This window comes from Anomalospiza imberbis, chromosome 3 (assembly GCF_031753505.1).
Source record: "Anomalospiza imberbis isolate Cuckoo-Finch-1a 21T00152 chromosome 3, ASM3175350v1, whole genome shotgun sequence".
NCBI lineage: Eukaryota > Metazoa > Chordata > Aves > Passeriformes > Viduidae > Anomalospiza > Anomalospiza imberbis.
Window position 1 is genome coordinate 54,433,652 of NC_089683.1, and position 20,079 is coordinate 54,453,730.

Below are 20,079 nucleotides of genomic sequence, written 5' to 3' on the forward strand. Positions count from 1 at the left end.
GACAGTCACCAGCACATTGAGGGAGGTGTTGAGAGCACTCACATGAAGAGATGAGTCCTGTTCTGGGCTCCTCAGTAATAGATAGACATGGACATGTTAGAACAAGTCCAGGAAATGTTTGGGAAGACAAACAAGGACTTGGAGAGTCAGTCCTGTAAGTAGAGGCTGAGAGGGCAGGGTTTGCTTAGACTTGAGAAGTCCCAGGGAGATTTTGTTAACATTTAAAAAGTATTTGATGGGGTGCAGGTTAGTACTTTTCTCTGTCCTGAAGACCTATTACAAGTAAAGTCTAAATAAGTTCTTGTTCATCAGTATATGGGACTTGTCTACTGCCAGAAATAGCAAAAAGTTTCCTAGGCTGTCTGTCACTTCCTCATTGGCAGAAACCCAATGAAATATGTAGTGAAATTCTAGTTGTAGGTCTCATCATCACCTGGATGGAGCACATTGCAAGCCCTTTGAGGTGTCCTTGTTACAGTAGCTAGGATTGGATGGATCCAAGTATTTCCCAGTATCCAGACCCAGCAGCTGAGAAATGTTGTCTTGATAATTAATACCAGCCTTTAAAGGGTGTTGGAGAAACGTGACACTATAGTCATGACAGAAACAAGAAGCTGTTTAGGAATGACTGGTTGGCATATAGAGGAGAGGCACTATAGATTTAATAACATAAGAAAGTCAGCAGAAATAAAATGGTGTATGAGATCTCTGTGAACTAAAATTCAGCACCTAAAGTGGGACAGCATTGCTTTAATGTAGTATCAGTAATTGCCCAGAGGTGTGGAACTGAGCTGTTCTTGTCAAAGGAAGGCTACGAATATAATATCAACCTTCTACAACCCTTTGGCAGATTCTCTAGGTGTCACAATAAAATGTAGTGCAAAAGAGTATTTCTTAAAAACCTGAATGTTCTCAGTACAGCTGAGATGGTTTAATTGAAAACAGAGCACAGATCCTGGTCCAAATAATTAACTGTCAAATAACTATATAATTGCGCACATATGCATGCTACATTTTAGAATGGCCACAGAAATCACACATCATGTTTAAATCATAAAGCAAGGAAAGATAATAGATATCAAAATCAACTGGTGTTATTTGTATCTTTTCCCGCAAATGAGGCAAAGAAGTAAGAAAATAAGTTCCAGCAAATGAAATGTTAAACTGCAATAAAGATGTTGAAAAGATTCTGAGTGACTGAGTTTAAGTAAACCTTTTTTCAGACACATCAGATTCAAGAAACCTGCCAGAGAATTGGTGGGCTGAGAGATGATCAAAGAGTGTTCAAGAAAGATAAGGTCATCGCTGAAAAACTAAATTAATGATTTGCATCAGTTTTTTCTACAGAGACTGTCAGGAGGGTTTCTGCACTGGAAATATTATTTACAGTAGAGGGGTTGGAGAAACGGTTGCAAACTAGATTGTTAACTGAAGAGGTGCAGAAAAAATGGACAAATTGAGTAGTGAAAAGGAATTCAAGGCTAAAACAGGTGAATTATAACAGTTATTATTTAACTCCTCACTGTCAGATATTCTCAGTAACTGAGGAGCATGGACCGTCAAATGAAACGCTATTTTTTTTAGTATCATTCCTTAGTCGTCCAAGGAAACTACAGATCTGGAAGCCTGATACCTGTGCAAAGCTAATTAGTAGTAAAGGAATTAAATGAAAAATAGAACTGGTAGAAAGATACATTTCTTTGTTCCAATTTCAGAACTGGAAGTATTAAGTGAATTTAGTATGAGGCACACCTAAAACCAGCAAAGGAAGGATTTCTTTCCCTACAACATCTAAATGAGATGAGAAAATCCTAATTAAGTGATGGTGTAGATATTGAAAGGTGACTTGGATTAAGGTGAGACAGAGTTCATGGAAATACTTTGAGGCTTACCAGATGGAAGCTACCTATAGCTCAGCAAATCCCTGAGGAAGTATTATGTATGCTTGCCTTCTTACTGTTAGCATGCTGGCTTGGATGCTGTATGGGGCAGACTGCCAAGCTGGATAGGTCTTTTGGTTCTGACATGGTCCATAGCTTCTGATGTACTTGAGATGTCCTTTGAATATATTTGGTAGTGTCCCTGTTGTTCGGCATTCTTGCAGGCAATCTAAAAAATCAGAAAATTGTGTAATAGCAGCATTTGTTGGTAATGTGAAATTTAAGATAATTTGTTCTATTAGCAGCTTATGATACTACATGAAAAATACTATATGAAAATCTGTGTTGCTAAAAGCAGAGTAATAAATAGAAGAAGAAAAAAAGAATTTTGCACGAATGCTGATGGGCTAGTCTTAGACTAAATTCCCTTCATAGTAGAAAACTTGTAACATCCTCTACAGTTCTCAGATAAGAAAAAGTTGATTTATCATCATACTGAATTGTAAAAATGAGAATATGTTGACTGCTCACAATTTTCTCCAATGAAAATGTAGAATACTTTCAATTAAATAATTATGAGTTCCAGCTATAAAAGGGAAAAGAAAACAAACAAAGAAAGAACAACCCCACCAGCAACAGCTGTGTTTGTTGGTTTTTTTTAAGAAGAAAATTTCCTCACAATGGGACAAGGGTATGTAGTGATAAAAAACATAATGGTTGAAAAAGAGAGTGGAGCTCTAATACAGAAGAGGGCAATTGGTAGATATTAAACACTATGACTCAGATTCACGCTGTAGCTCAGGAAGCCTGTAGACTGATTAGTCAGAGGAAGTGATCATATTGTATTAGAGGCATCAGTGTTGAAATGCTCTGTTTCTTATAGTCTTTCATAACTGTTTTTTTCTGGCCTCTCTTGGAGAGTCTTAAATATTCCATTTGTTGTAAAATAGTCATGGACAAATGCCTTGTTAAGGAAAAGTATTCTTTAGCTGAAATTGGAGTATCTTTCATTTAGAACCCAAAATTATGATTATCACTTCAGTCTTGGAAATAGTAAAAAAAAGTTGTCCATAAAACTAGAAAAAAATTTGATATTGTTCATTCATAGGGACTTAGATTATCTAAGTTGTAGCAGCCCAGTGGGTGGATTAAAGTATTAATATTTTCCTAGAAGACTGAGCTTTGGATCTTTGCTCTGCTATAGAGCTGTGGAGTGGCTCACAATGCAGCATGGGCACAGCTAAGTGTGGAAGGGGGGCTAATCTTCACAGGAGCTGTATGTGGAATACTGTGATGATCTTATATAGCATAGGGGTAGATGCTTAGTGAGGATTGTGTTCACTGGGACAGTTTTCAAGTCTGATTCAAAAATACTTGGAGGGCAGGGGCCACATTAGAGTCTTAACTGAAAATGCGCTGTCCTGGGAACAGTGCCTTTCAAACAGGTGCAAGATAGTGGAGGGAGATTAAAGAGTAAGTGTGCTCTGGAAAAGCTCAGTGATGTCTCACTGGGAGAGTCATATTGAAAATATTGTAAATCTAAACCTATTTAAATTGAGATTCTTACTGGGTTTTTTTTCTGATTAATGACAGATGTTCCTAAAGTATTCGTAATTTCTTCCTTATTCTCTTTTCAAGGAATAGGAACAACTTGGTTGGACAGTTTTCAAGTTGATTTTAAGTGTTTCTAGGAAGAAATGAGTTATTTCATCACAGATGGTTATAGGAGGAGAAATAATTTAGAGTAATTAATTTTGCCATTGTAAAATTTTAGCTTCAGATTCATTTTGATAAAACTATCCAGTTTTGAATTTTCTAGTCTCAGTGTCATTTTGCTGTACATACTTGAGCAGGTGCCATATTTAATGAAGAACATAGCTGCATTTCAATAATTATGTTAACTTAATTGTTGTTTTAAAATTAAATTATTAAACATTTAAAGATAAAGCTTAAAAATAATATAAATGGAAGTCATCATCTTACTAGATTAGCCTTGCCAAATAGATGAACTGCTGGCAGATAATCCTTTCAAAAATAGGGTGTATTCTAAAATGAATACCTCTGGTTTTATTTTGTTAACTTACATTTTACTTCTGTAAAACTATCATTCCAAGGAGGTGTTTTTTCCCCTATCAGTGTCTGAAGACTAAATTTATTGTTTTTAAAATAATCAAAAGGTATGACTGATGATTGTCAACTGTGTCATTTGTGGTCAATCTGTGTCTGCGATTAATACTTTCAACTCTCTGTGGGAACTTGCTTCTTTTGATACATGGGATTTCACCTGCATCTTTGTCCCCCCACCCCCAAAATCTTTATTTTTGTCTATTTGAAGAGAGATTGCCATGCTGCTTATTACTGCCATGGTGCTGTTGTTCTATCAGATTGAGCAAGAAGAAATTTATTTCTTACCTCTGGATTATCAAACTTCAATGTTTAGCATTCTGTTGCTTTAAACCATAACCCATGTATGTTTGCTGGCAGTATAAAAGAAATCTCTTGGATCTTGCTTTAAAGGAAGGCAGTGATGGTGTGAAAAAATACTCTGAATAAATATGTTTCCTAGCCACAAGTAAATATTATGCAAAAAAATCTTTAGGCATGTGTTTTTGCTAAAATTCTCCTTCATTTTGAAAGATCTGTCAATTTCCACTTGACTTGTTGCCACCTTCTTCAGGCTTTTGAAGTTTTCTCTCCACACATGTTCTCTCTCTCTTTGCCAGGGATTTGAGCAGTTCTCTGGTCATGTGCTTTTATCCTATTTAGAGCCAGACATTTCTCATTCAGGACCTCTTCCTTACTTCCTCTGGGTTTTTTTTTTTTGTGTTTTTTTTTTTTTTTTTTTTTTTTTTGTTTGTTTGCACCATGTCTTTTTCACAGCATTTTATTCTGTTTGTTTCCAGATATGTCCTTTAGTTACTTGTAGTCAAGAGCAGAATTGAGTCAGAGCTCAGTGACTGTATTGCTCTGATCTGAATAGGAGGTAGTGATATCACCCGTTCCTGAAGGTAACATGGCAGAAACCCAGAGGTGCTGATTCATACACAGGCAAGATATAATTGATGGCTGCTTCTGGCAGAGTGGTTCCCAGTGATTTGGTGTACCTGTAGATACAGTAGAGCAGAATGCTGGACATGATGAGGTATACAGTTTCCATCTTAGCAGTAAAAATCTCACTATCACAGAATTCTTAGGATTGGAAGGGACCTCTGAAGAGCATCTGAGCCAAGCCCCCTGCCAAAGCACAGTCACATAGCACAGGTTACACGGGAATGCATTCAGGTGGCTTTTAAATGTCTCTGGAGAGGGGGATTCCATGACCTACTTGAGCAGACTGTTCCAGTGCTCTGCCACTGCCAATGTAAAGAAGTTCTTCCTTAATACTGAGGTGAAACTTCTTGTGTTTAGAGACCTTGCTCCTTGTCCTAACACCACTGAAAAGAGTCTGGCACCATCCTCTTGAAGCCTGCCTTTGAGATAATTAAGTGAGTTGATAGTATCACATAGGCAATGCAAGGCAGTAGTTGTTCAGTAAGTCTATCCAGCACCTCCAAAAACTCCAGGAAACAAGAGCAGCTGCTTTCCTGGGAGCAGTAGATTTACAGTCTCTTTCCTCAGTGTGAGGCAGCCACTGCTGAGTGCCAGCTGGTGTTTGAGTGCAGCTGTTTGCCTAAACCAGCACTGATATGACCATGTTCAATTACAGAAAATGGCCGTGTGGCCTGACCTCTCACTCAGAACACTGAGGTATGAGGCAACACATGTTCATTGCAAAGAATAAATAATTCTCTTATTCATTCCAATGTTCTGCACATTTGGCTTAGCATCTGAACATTCTTTCAGTGTACCAGTCTGTAATAAAAATGCCCCAATTAAAATTTAACACTTGAGAATACAGGAAAATTAATGGTTTCTTTCCTCTCTCCCTCTAGGTGCTCATTAACAGTATTTTGCTATACTTGACATGCTTCTTCTTGTAGGCCTTTTCCAAGAACAGTTCTGTAGCAGCCCATCTGCTTTATTTAGTTGATTCAGAGCTAATGTGTGCCATGATCAGCCACAAAGACAGGAGGGGAAGATGATGTCTTGTTTTTTGTTGCCTTGCCCTTGATGCTTCAGTTGAGGTGAGAGAGTCTCTATGAAGGAGCCACAGAGCATAGGTAGATTTCTAGATTTTAGTATAGGGCAGACAGAGAAAGGGGGAGGTAATCTTTACAGAAACCACAGTGTAGGCAGAGAGTGGTAGTGTCTTTGGAAAAACATATGCCAAACAAAGTTCTCAGAAGTGATAAAGATTTCCCTCTAGGACCAGGTGAAAACAGTTGCAACCCAGGAAATTGTTTCACCTTGCCGAGAACAAGATTCAAAAGAGAAGATGTGTAAAGTGACAATGGGAAAGGAGAGGTGCTTATGAATGCTGATTTTTGTCTCATCTAGCTGTTGTAGTTTTCAGTATTTCAAAAGTTCAAAAGCCTTTTGATGATGATCGCTGTAAGAAGTGCAAACTGACCGACCCCTGTTGAATTCTGAATCCCATTGCAGGTATACATTCCCTTGACTCAAAATTTCTGAGCCCATTTGGTTGTATGATTACCTAATTTCAGACTGGGGGAGGAGAAGTGAATTGCCTGCAGCATGAACACTGGATTAGGGCCTGGGTTACACGTATGCAGTTTGTGATGCAGTCTTTTTGTAGCTGATGACTTTCCTGTGCTCTAAATGTTTTTATTATAAAGACTCTTCATAGCTGAGGTCTGTGGACACATGGAATATTTTGGGGGAAATCTACTTTCTAAGGAAAGAAGTTATTCTGCATGTACAAATGCATTAACCCATTGCCTGTAATGATATTTGTTGGCCTAATCATGACAAAAATGATGTAATGTAATTCCTTACTGCTTTAATAATTCTTCAGATTCACACTTCTCTAATTAATGGACGACCGAGTGCTGATGATCCGTCACGTGAATTACTGGAGTTCACCTCTGCTCGCTTTATTCGCCTGAGATTCCAGAGGATACGGACACTAAATGCTGATTTAATGATGTTTGCACACAAAGATCCAGCTGAGATTGATCCCATTGTTACAAGGAGGGTAAGTTCTAGCAAGACAGTAGAAAGATGTGTAGAAGTTATCTTACACTAAGTGCTGTACCTGCCTTTGTTTGCCATAGGAAATTTTGGGAGTTGATGATTACCTACTGTTGTCTTTCAAAATTCTGGTGTTGGAGAATTCCCTGTGCACTCTATTTTGTTATCTTCTCTAGAGCAGAATTAACAATTTTACCTTTTCTGCTTAATGGTGTTATTAACATAAACACCCAGCTCCTCTGGCTGCAAACATTTGGATGTAGGTATTTGGCAAGTGTTTGCTGTTAGTATCTCTTGCCTCTTCTGCTACTCAATCCTTTGCTACCTTTAACATGCCTTAAACACTCCCTCTGAGTAAAAATTCTAACTGTACTATAAGTAGTAGTAGGGCCTGAATGCAACACTTGTAGCATTTTCATATGATTGAGGGTAGCAGCAAGCATTTTGTCCTTTGCTTTAGCTTATAAGAATGGATACAGCATTTAAACTCATACCATACCCATAGTCTGGTCTTCTCCACTGTGTCTTGTGTGTGCACACCCCTGTTTCTTCTTTCTGCAGTTTTTACTTCCTTTTTAAGCCATATCTCCCTGTTGTCCTGCTGATCAAATTTTGTGTGTTATTCTTGTTTTCCTCTGATTTTTTTACTAAGCCTTCTCAAAAACTGGTTTGGGGGATATATAACACTCCTTTTTTTTTTTTATTTTGATCACTTCCTCCTCCTGTTGGTCATCATATTATAGTGGTAGCCTAACTTTCCAAAACAAAAATAAGTCCTATTTTGAAGGGGGGTGTACCATTATTCTTTTGTTAATATCATTTGTCATTGATGGCTAAGTGCTAAGAAAATTTGTTTCTTCTGTTTCAATTTCCTTGTCTAAATAGAGAGTGCTGGCAATTGCTGAAAGTTTGGAACAAACCATTTTGTTTCGAATTGCAAACCTAGAATCCCTTCCAGTTGAGTCCAGTTATTGCAGCCTCACTAATCATGAATACTGTGTGTCTATATAAAAGTGGATATTTCATTATCTGATTCTAAACCAGTAGAAATACAAAATTGAAATAGCACTTGAAAAATTATTCTAAACTCATGAAGGCAGAGTGCAGGACAATATACTGGTTTCTCAAACCAGCAAAGAACTGTAACTTCTGTGTGGCATCTCTCCATGAGGCTGACCTCAAAGGATCAAGGAGCAACAGAAACTTGCCACCCTTGTCAGGAAACAAAGAGTAGCCACAAATTATGCATTTTATTTGTGTTGGAAGTTTAACTAGGAGTGATAAGGGTTCTCATTTTGTTTGATATTTTTATTCATGATCTGATAAAGAGGTTGAACATTGTAATAGCAAAATTTGAAAATAGCATATGTTTCATTTGATTAGCCAGCTGTGAGCATGTTGCGAGACCCTTGTTGAAACAGAAGACAATGAATGAGATTCACTTTTCACAGGCTTTGTAATATAAGATTATTAGTATCTTTCTATCCTCCTTTCTGCTTAGGGCTCTTAATCCTCACCAAAGAAAAAAAGAGAAATGGCCAAATGGTAGAAAAACTGGTCAAAAGTACTTAAATCTCAGTAATAAAGACTGTTTCATGATCATTCAAAAGGCCAATAGTGAAAAACAGTTCTTCTTTCCACATTCAGTGAATGCCCAAATTAGACCCAGCTAAGGTGAACAAAGTTGTTTCATAGCTTTTTCCTGGCTTTTCTCCTCTTCCCATCATCATGCCTTTTCCTTTTCATATTTTCTGAAGAGAATAAATTCTATAGCATTTGACTTTTCATTATCCAGTGTGCATATAGCTTTTTCCTATTCTCATGTTTTTGTATGCTGTGTATAAATTGACATGGCTTTTGTGACTTCAAACAAATGGAACTGTGCCAATTTACACCCTTTCTTTCACTCAGCCTGAATCTGTTGATCAAGACATGGCTTGGATTAACTGTCTGCTATATTTGTAATAGATCAAAAAAGAAATAAAACAGGACCTGACAGTCTTGTCAGGAGAAATGAATTCTGCAATTTGGCACTTGCATTTTAGAATCCACTTAGCAATTCAATTTCTGTTTTGTCTTACAGTATTACTATTCTATAAAAGACATCTCCGTTGGAGGCATGTGCATATGTTCAGGCCATGCGAAGGCTTGTCCACTGGATCCAGTGACCAATGTATGTGTTTTTTTTTCATGTGCCTTACTTATAGGGTGGAACATGAGGAAAAAAAACAAAAACAAAACAAACAAAAAAAAAAAAACCCTGATATTGATATTCTTCAGAGTTCTGTGAATTTATGTCTGTTTTTCACCTAGAAGAAGAGTCAGAAGCAGTGCCAGAATGAAACAGTGCTAGCAGCCAGAATAATAAACATTTGTACAGTGTCAGCAGAGACTTTCCTGAAATGAAAGAATAGGTTTCAGATAATTCATATTGGAAGTTTCCTAGGAAAAACAGAAATCTTGGTTACACTACATAGCTGTAGAAATGAGCACTAGCAGTCAGTCTTTCTTTTCCTTCATGATATTAATCAAGATATTTCCTAAATGATTGTCAGATATTTAATTGATGCTTGCAAACATATGATGGCTCTAGAATGGTGCATTGGCTATGTAGCGAGTATCAATTGAATGATCATTTAAGATAATCTAGAAAATGATGGGCTGTTTATAATATCTTTCAACTTGTAACTCTCTTTTTTGCACATAACCAATATAATCAAAACATAAGCAATATAATTAATGCAGAAATATATTTTTTTACTGATTGTCCAACTCTATGCACCCATTGTCACTAATAGTGAATTTCCTGTTTACTATTACATGCCACATTGTGGGATCTCTTCATGTACTATTCGCTTAAGTAGGAGCTTTATAGGATTTAACTGAAAATCTTATTTCTATGTGGCATTAAACCCTTATGTAGGAAATCATTTAAAGAAATGACAAAAGCTTTTAGAGAATACATTTAGAGTTCTAAGCAATTTCTATGGATCCTTGTAAAAATTGTGCAAACTCCTTGGTTTAACCCTTCTGAGAATTTTCTGTAATGATATGTACCAGTAAGTGTTGAACTATTGTTTCAGATGCCCTTAGTGATGAAGCTGCAGCATTGTCTCTATGCCATCTGTTGGAATCAGGCCTGCCTCTGAAAATAAGTGCTGCTACTGAGATTAATATCATACTTCAGATAATTTGGCTACTAGATAAAATAAAGCCATTTTGACAAGTGTGATGTCCTGTTTTGTAGGACATCAAATGCGTATTTGTTGTCTCACCAGTATAAAAAATAGCGTTAAGTGAAACAGCTCAAGCCAGAAGAGATTTGGAAGTTCAGCTGTCCAGGGATATTCTTTAGACTGAGCCATACCAAAATAGGCTTATAAACATTATGACTGTACTTGTTAGCAGAAAGAATCTTTCCCTTAGCATTGCAGGGAATAAACTTGCTTGAACTCACTGTCATGCTTTTCCAAAGCAGTCATTGAGTTTGCCTTGTTTTGCAAGATCTATGCTTTGTCCTGTGAGCCATGGAGTTTCTCTGGCTTGCTGGTTTGACCTTGTATGGCCTCACAAGGACCACAGAAAATCCCCTTCGCTAAATAACTATCAGGAAGGCAATTTTTACTTCTTATTTCTCCAAACAGCATGTTTTTTTACCTTTTTCAAGCTGCCTCTGTGGCTTCAGGGAGTTTGGGTGTTCCTTACAGTAATATTTTCATGCCAGGCTAAGGTGGTCTTGTGGGGAACTGTAAAGTGACTGAAAGGCTGGACTTGTGCTCATCTATTATTACTTTAAACACTCCTGCTATCCCTCCCATAGAATTAGTTACACAATTGGAAGGTTACATGGTAAGTTGACTTATCCAGTCAAAAAATAATATCAAAATATTAAAAAAAGGCAATTTGTATTGGATCAGCTAATGGAATTTATTTCATTCTTCAGCAGCAGAATTGCTGCATCAGAGGGAAGGGTGGAGAATGGCTTGCTCCTTCAGAGGTCAGATCAGTTTTCCTGTACCCAAGGGGTACCTGTACTTTGGCTTATTTGTTTTATTGGGGAACTTTCCCATCATCATTTCTTTAACCAGTTGGAAATAAATTTTCCTGCATTCTTAGATTCTCCTTAGATTATCTGGCCAGCTGTCTTCCTTTGCTTTGTGGCTGTTTTCTTCAAATAGAGCTATAGATGTTAAACACACTTGGTGAATGCAGGATGCATAAACGAATACAAATGAATAGACAAAGGAATTACAGAGTAGAGCCATCCGTAATGTTTTCATAATTTGAACTGGAATGCATATTATGTACATGGACAGATTTTTCAAATCATCACATTGTGTAAATATTTGTTTTTCTTTTAAATTAGAAATCCGTCTGTCAGTGTGAGCACAACACATGCGGAGAGACATGTGATCAGTGTTGTCCTGGTTTCCATCAAAAGCCTTGGCATGCTGGCACTCTCCTGCATAAGCATGAATGTGAACGTAAGTTGAAAGCAGTACAGCAGAGAAAATTTCTTGCAACTGCTACTGAAAACTGAAATTGGGTCCGACGTGATTTTGCAGTTAATTTGGTTTCTAACCACATTGGTTTATGAATAACATTTGATTTTATGTTATTCACTTAATTAGACTGACTCAAAAGACTTTGTGGAAAAATTACATGTAGAGTTATGGTTTTATTGAACTCAGAGTATTTTATTGTAATATGGTGATATATGGGGAATGCTATATAAAAAAAATGTCTTGTCTAGTTTTTATAATCATTATGGTTTTGTTTTGATAAAATAACAGGGCTATGTCCTGGTAAGTAAAAATATCTCTTTACAGATTTTTCATTATAGGAAACTTTACTGGTGTGATTTCTGTATAAATGGCACTTTTATATGTTATAATGTTCATCTTGGATGAAACAAAATATTTTTGTATTATCAAAATGCAAGTTGATGTCTGATATTTTTTTAATGGAAAATACAATGTATCTAGTTTTCCAACTTGTAATGAAAACATGCCTTGAGATATCAACTTCCCACAGGGTGGAAATTTAATTTTCAGATTTATTGTAGTAAGGGTAGTTATAATTGAACTTTAACATCTTACTTCCAAAGGTCACATACCACTTATATTTCTGAACATAATAAAATCTAATGCTCCATTACATTAAATATTTATTCATTTGTAGGATTTCAGCTATAATGTTATCATGAGGGATTAAAAATAAATAAAAAGGAGCAGATATGCCCGTATTTAGAGTAGCCATTGCTTATTTGTGTCCTGTAAACTTTGGTCACAGAGGTCTTTGTTTTAGTTGGGACTGTGTCTGCACTGGGAATGCATTATGGAATGAAGGCAGGGTAAATTTAATTTCATGTTTAATTTTTAAGACACTTACACCCTATTCAGCTATCAGTGAATTGTTGTGCTGTCTTGGTCGAAACAGTTCCCTGGGATCTGGTTCGCATGTAAGGAGAACGCCTCTCCACAATGTTGACAAGCTTTGAATTTCTCTTTATGATGAAATGAATGTTTTAATACCACAGCGAAAGGGACAGTGAACTACCTCGTTTTCACTGCAACAGATTATGAGATTATCTTTCCTGTATTTGGACCTGAAGTCTAGAGTTCAGATATAAATGTCAAAAGAAGATTTAAGATTGGGAATCCCTTTGTTCTGCTCCAGTTCCTATATGCATATGTGCAAGTGAGATGTTTTTAGGATGTCTTTCAGCTTTTATTTGATTCACTTTAATTTACTCATCCCATTGTGCTGCTTTCCTTACGACTCCTCCTGCATTTTAATTTAGATGACCCTTTCATGAGCTGTATGTGTATGCAACCACCAAAAGGTTTTTCAGCTATCAATTTAAAGAAGAAAAAAAAAATCAAACAAACTGAAACAAACCAAGAACATCATAATTAGACTGTGACTGTCAACTTTTGTACTTCCCAAGACAAAATATTGAGGAGAAAAAATACAATTTTATTTAATTCAATAGAATTTCAGACTTTGCTTGTAATGGGACCACATTGCCTTTCACAAATGAAGTAGTAAATTAATGTTTGGATGTGCTTTTACAATATACACAGGACCAATGATAAAATATTGAATGTCTCTTTTTAATACCTCAGTAACAGTGGGGCATCCCCAGTGGAGAAGTATTTGCTAACGCATTCCTTCTCTTTTAGCATGCAACTGTCACGGGAAGACTGAGGAGTGTTACTACGATCAGGATGTGGCAGACAGAAATCAGAGTTTGAACATCCATGGGGAGTACCTGGGGGGCGGAGTGTGTGTGAATTGCTCAGGCTACACCAGCGGCATCAACTGCGAGACCTGCCTGGACGGCTACTTCAGGCCAAAAGGGGTAAGTGCCTGCTCCCGCCTCCCTTCGCTGCAATGCTCGCTGTTCAAACCATCGCTTCATCAGCTTACGTTACTAAACAGAGTTTGGACTGCCATTTTGTGAGGGTTAACTTCCAAATCTGGCAGTGCAGTGGTTGCTTTTCACAGCTGGGAACGTATAAAGTTAACGCTCGGAAAAATAGGAAAGTGAATTGTGTTGATATGAGGGAATGCACTTGAGGTCAGGGCCTCCAGCTAGTATTTCAATTTAATTTAAAAGAGGATGTGGTCCTGTAAACAGAACTTCTGCCTCAGTAATGAATTTCAACTTTTGTTATCAAAGTTCAAAGAAATATTGCTATATTTGGTATTGATGAAAGAGAGACTGTAATTTCTGTTTTTTAAACGCAATGTAGAATTAATAACCACTGAAGTTCTATAGTGTTTCATGAATGTCATTAAATTTCAGTGCAGTGGAAATTGCTTTTTTGTATTTCATCGTATAAGACTGTATTTTCATCTAAGTGGAAGCTGTCAGAAGATGAATCTTATATTAGGTTGTATTGTCAATATGGGCCATTCCTGTGCTTTAGACAGCTACACTATTAGTGTGTGCTTGAATTGCTTCTATTTCATCTGTATATTTTCAGATGGGTAAATAATGGCCTTTAGTCTGATTGGTGTTCAATCCTCAAAGAGAAAACATCAGCAAATAGCAGTAATTACGTTTTCTCTGATAGACTAGTTTAAGCCTTACAACTTGAGAAAAGGAGTACTGAGAAACAATTTCTTCAGCAGCAGGGCACTTACTTGATTTTTACCTCTGTTTTAAGTTATCATACAGCTAAAAGGGATTTGATATATATGTGTGTGTTTGTATAGTGTAGTATATCCATACTATGTGTATGTATCTAGTTCATGCAGAACTTCTAATTTATATTCCTAGTGTGATATTAGATTAAGGTTTAAATTTGGTTGAGGTAACCTCTCAAGAACAAAAGGAAATTGTTCCATTGTTTAATGTTCACTTTTCTTCACTTACCTTTTTTCTCTCTTACTGACTAACATTAGTTTGTTTTTTGAACCATGTTGACCAGAACAGCTGATATTGTCAATATTACTTTAGGTAGTAAATACTTAAAATCTACTTAATTGCATTTATTGATTTTAATTATATAAGGTTCTGTTACAATCTGTACACCTGGTATTTTTTTAGTTGAAGACATATTTGCATCTAAGTCACTACATATTTCTAAATAAAAATCCCAAATGTAGCTTTAATTGATTCACACAACCTAGAATCATTTATGTTGAAAGTACCTCTAAGATTGAGTCTAACCCTTAACCTAACACTAAACAATGTCCTTGTATGCCACATCTAAATATCTTTTAAATGCCTCCAGGGATGGTGACTCCACCACTTTTTGGGGCAGTCCATTCCAATATTAGACAAACTATTTTGTGAAGAAATTTTTCATAATATCCAATCTCTGGTGCAATTTGAGGCCTTTTCTTCTTGTCGTAGTCTGCCTGGACTAAATTTATGAGCTGTCTCATTTTTCTTCAAGTATGAGCCACTTCTACAGAAGTCATTCTCTCCTACTTTTTAAATAAAAGTTTCCAATTATTGAAAGTAAGGTTTTTTTCTTCTAACATCTTTATTTTTATAGGTATTGCCAGGAAACCCAGATCCATGCCGGCCATGTTCCTGCGATCCAAATGGGTCTTTAAATGATACCTGTGTCAAGGATGAAAAACATACAGAAGGAGGTAAGATCCCTCAGATGTAAGGATGTTAAAGATGAAGTCCAGCAATGGTCAGAGAAATGCCGAATCACATTTTTGGTGTCTTTAACAAGGAAAAAAACCACTAGGTATGGATTTGGTTTATTGTGGTTCTTTTTTAAATTTTACTCATGCAAACAGTAATCCAGCTGCATTGTTTTGTTTTGTTTTTTTTTTTTTTCTCTTTTTTGAAACTCATATTCCCAATTTGTTCAGGCTTCTTTCAGATTTAATGGCTGGGAAACTTGTGTATGTTTGGAAGAATATTCCCAGTGGAAAATATTGAAGAATTTGGTCATTAAAGAGCTTTCTTCTTTTGCCACGGAGATTAAAACTCATGCAACAGTGATGTTATAATATCTTTTCCTATCTAAGCATATTTCCATTTGAAATCTAAAAATTACTCTTGAAAGGTATTTATTTGCTTTCTGTGTTATTCATGTAGGATTACAAGATGCTTGCCATAGCCCTGTAAAAGCTGTCTTCACATAGACAATGAACTGTTCATTGGGCTTTGGAAACAATGAATTGCCATATGTTTTGGTTCTTTCATTGTAAAACATCTGAAAATACTGTAGGAAGACAACAAAACTCAGGGTCGGTTCTTAAGAGATTTATAAATTGGGCTACTTACAATCAATTGATGAGATGCAGCAATCCTTTAAAACAGAGATCAATAGAGCATAAAAGCAACATGGCAGAGATGCAAAGACAGGGCCCATAATCTACTGTAATAACCATGTACTGATTGCATCAGTGTAATAAAATGATACCGATTTACTGTCCCAGTGGTATCTCTGGTGGGTTGGTCTTAGCCAGCTGAAGCTGCCCACCCAGCCACTTTCTCACTGCCCTTCTCAGCAGGACAGGGGCAGAACATAAGATGAAGCAGCTCATGGGCCAAAGTAATGACCAGGAATCATTTTCCAATTATCATCCTGGGCAAAACAGACTTTATCCGGGGAAAGTTAAGTTATTACCAATTTAAATAGTTTCAGGTAGTGATAAGCAAAGACAAATACTAAGAATATACCTCTTCCTCCACCTTCTTTTTTTTTCCCCCGACTCAATATCACTTCTTCATTCCAGACTGCTCCTCTACCTCCTCCCCCACTACCACAATATGATGCTGGGTGATAGCAAGCAGGAGTCATAGCAGTGGTCATAACAGTTCCTTTTTGACACTCCTTCCTCCTCACACTTTTCCCCAGCTCCAGTGTGGGTGCTTCCCATGGGCCTACATCCTTCACAAAAGAAAAAAAAATAAATTCTACCAGCAGTTCTCCATGGGCTGTAGTTCTTTCAAGAAATATCTAACATTTCCTTCATGGGCTGCAGTGTGGATATCTGCTCCAGCCTGGTTTCCTCCAGGGGCTGCAGGGGTGTATCTGCTCTGGACCTGGGGAGCTTCTCCTTCCACTCCTTCCCCTTTTCCATTCTCTGACCTGGCTGGCTGAGGGGCTGTGTGTGCCCTGTTGGGAACTGGCCGTGTCTGGCACAGCCTTTTCCTCACAGAGGCTGCCCTTGCAGCCCCCTCCCTGCTGCCAGCACAGGGCATGGATACCCAGTGCAGTGTATCACGTGGAGTGATATGAGAGACAGTATGAGCAGAAGGGAGGATGAATCCCAAAGCTGGCAAAAACACAGCAAGACTCTTCAATGCCTGTACCAAACCTGTGGGTGAGACTAAAACAGGTTACAGATGACAGACAATGTAACAAAGGAACCTCTCAGACTGTGATTTTGAGATGGGGAATGATTAATTGAAAAAAAAATTTGATGGCCCACTTGCATGTTAAGCAGCTGCTTGGTCTCTGACTCCTGTCGCTGCTGCAGTCTCTCTTTTCACCCCTTCTTTTCTGGCCCCTGGTGTGGGTCATCCTCCTGGGGCCTGGCAGCTGATCAGCATTTAACAGACTGACAGCTCCTCTCTCACAAGAAGAGGAAAGCAAAAAGATAGAGACTTTTTTCCATCTTGTTTGTCAGTAATGGTGTCCTTAGGAGCTCTCAAAATGTGTTATGCCTCTAAGCATTCAGCAGATCTAAACCATCTCATGGTTGCTTTCTAAATCTGCTTATACTTTCTGGATCTGACAAGGTGGTACTGTACTTTGACACCTTGCTATGTCTCCTTCTGCCTTTTTAGTGCTGTGATCTTCTTTCTGGCAAATTCTTCTCTTGCATCATTTCTGAATATCTCTAGGAAGAGAATTAAGCTCTTGTTTGGATCACTTTCTCTTTCTAGAAAATCAATAAGCATGTCATACTAACATGTTGAAGATAACATCTTAGATTATTTTTTCTGCTTTTCCACCTTTTACTTTTATTGCAGGTAGCCAGTCCTGCTCATCTGGCCCCAGGCATTCAAAGAAGCTGTTGATGCTCTAGTTTCTCCAGTCCTGAGAATGAGAGTTCTTTTGTTCTCTTCACAAAATGAAAACTCTTGTCTTTTTCTGTCTTGACTGTAACCAGCTTTTCTTTGTCTACCTGAAATTTAACTCATGCTGCTGCAGTTGTTTGGAGGCCTATTGCTTTTGAGGATGTTAAGAGCTTTCTTAATCTCTATTGAATCTGCTATTTGCGACACATGAAGAAATTTTTTTCCCTTCATTCCTTTCTAAACTCATTGATGCCTTCTGTTTCCAAGTTATTTACTGTAGAGGCTATTCTCTGTGTTTAAAGTATTTATTCTCATATGTGACAAGCACAATTGTTGTTTAGATAACTGCCATTATGTATGAAATTCCCTCTCCAAAGTATTCCATGCACTTGTTCTTGGGACCATTTGTCTGTGTCCTGCCCAGTATTGGAAGTCTAGTGAGAAGTAGACACTTTGCTCTGTCTGGACAGTGGCCAGAGGATATTTTTGATATCTATCTTATTATTTTTCTGTTTTAAGACCACAACAACAAAAACAAGCCAGCTCTACATATATGTGGGCATCAAAGCTGTTCTGCCTACAATGGACTTGCTCTTTGCTCTTTGTTATTACTGTTTATTTGCCTTTTTTTTTTTTTTTACTTGTACTAAAGAAGTTTCCAACATATTAGGAAAACTGTTTTCTTCTTGCTCATTATGTTTGTAGTTCTTGAACCAGTCATATATTTGTGACCGTAATGCCGTATTTAACAAAAAAGACACCACAATGTGGGTTGAAAGGAAAAGCCTTTCTAATACTTCTTTTAAGAAAAGATTTCTGTGGTAACAGAAGAGGTTGTTTTAGAATCAAGAGTGAGTCCGAATATAATTTTTAGCATAAAACTATCCCAAAAGAAGATCACTTCTTCCCTTTTTTCCCTCTCACATTTGTGTTCAGTACACTGATAAAATTCTTTTTAATGCATACTGCTCACCCTGGATAGCAATTTGGTTTGAAGCATTGGTGAGTGTTCATAAAGGAAAGGCTGGAAAGCATGATCTCTCTGAAGGAATCTATCTATTCACCAGTGAACAGGAATGAAAACTCTGGGTGGGTTGAAATACATCTTAAAGAATCACTGGCTGGTTGTATGAGGATAAATTGTTTGCTTGGTGTAGGATGGGAGTATGCTTCTTAAATGTGTGCTAAGTAAATGCTTTTAGCGAGTAAAAGACATTAAATGAAAATGGAAATAAGATAATAAGGAACATCACTGGGGTTATAGAGTCACTGTGAAGAGTTCTCAACTAAAATAAAGTTGGAGGCTGTACATTCTCTGCTCTTGAATACAGTAGGTAAGCAGCAATTAAAATGGAGAACTGTAGCAAATACTACAATAACTGGTGCATTGGTGAAATGCGTCAAGAGGATTTAACGGACCGCATCCTGTAGTCATAATCAGGTTTTGCTAGATAAGAGAGGGGCATGGAGAAGCTGCTTTATAATATAGCATTCATTGTTTCAGGAAAGAAAGAAGTATTGTTGTATTTTATGTATAATTTCCATTTTGATCTCTTTGTCCTCATGTGTCTCAGTCAGTAGTCTAAAATCAAATATTATTATTGCATGTAAAGTGTGGTTTTGATTTTGAATCTTCAAGAATGCTTTTTAAGTATTCTTTCATGGCAATCCTGTATCTTATGTTAGTGAGAAATATAAAAAGAGAAGCTTAGGATCAATCATAAGATAAACTGATGAAGATTCCTATAGGTTTTGTAACTGAAAGGGAGTAATTCTAAAACTGAACTTTTCCATCTGCGTTCAATTCATCCTAATAATAGCTAAACTTAACCATTGCTGATATTTCAGTGTTCCATACAGAAGTGAAGGTCCAATCATCTAGAAATGCTGTAGTAATTAAGGCTTTCTCCATGAATTGGTACTCTTGTTTCAAGCTCTAATGGCTAGTTTTTAAAAATAGCCATTTTCTTTGGCTCTTAAGCACCTTCAAGAACTGACAGGTTTGGAACCTGGCAAAGTTTTATGAGTCAGTCTTCAGAGCATGCTATGTTTCTTTCCCCTATTGCCTCTTTATGTACAATGTAATCCAAATGACAGTTGTTTATTTTTACTAAAAGAGTCCTCAGACATTTTAGGATAAATAAGATCCAGACACCTAGATCTTTATTCAGGCTTTGTACTACTTTGCTCAGCAAGCAGTACCACTGACTTCCATTAAATTATTTTTGAAATTTATATGCTGTTGAACAGGAGTGAAAATGACAAGAGGCCATTCCTAGGATTGCAGGTTTTTTAAGGGTCTGGTTCATGCTTTTGCATGCATTTATTTTTGTGCAGTTTTGAAAGACTGCTAGGCTAAGAAAAACTAACTGGTAAAACTCATATTTCAAGATGAGTCATCCTCTAGGGTGCATTTTCAAAGCCTCTGCATGCTGAAAGACAGGACAGAAACTGATAATATTAAGGGAGAAAACAGGGAATCAAATAAAGCTTCATCAAATAAAGCCCCATTCAAACAAGTCCTATGAAGTCATAGACCAAAAGCAAAAGATGTCCTTCTTCTGAAATACCAGTTCATTACAACAAAAACAAGAGACAAAC

The 20,079-nt window shown here is 37.1% G+C and overlaps 1 protein-coding gene across 3 annotated transcripts in view; it reads left to right on the top strand.

Annotated features, from left to right (window-relative positions):
• Nucleotides 1–20,079, top strand: part of LAMA2 (laminin subunit alpha 2) — a 336,497-nt gene that overhangs the window by 113,247 nt on the left and 203,171 nt on the right. For all 3 annotated transcript variants that reach the window (XM_068184425.1, XM_068184426.1, XM_068184427.1), the window contains exons 5-9: nucleotides 6,796–6,975; nucleotides 9,055–9,144; nucleotides 11,338–11,455; nucleotides 13,157–13,335; nucleotides 14,984–15,083. In XM_068184425.1, coding sequence (XP_068040526.1) covers nucleotides 6,796–6,975; nucleotides 9,055–9,144; nucleotides 11,338–11,455; nucleotides 13,157–13,335; nucleotides 14,984–15,083 — 667 coding nt within the window. The remainder of the gene's footprint in view (nucleotides 1–6,795; nucleotides 6,976–9,054; nucleotides 9,145–11,337; nucleotides 11,456–13,156; nucleotides 13,336–14,983; nucleotides 15,084–20,079) is intronic.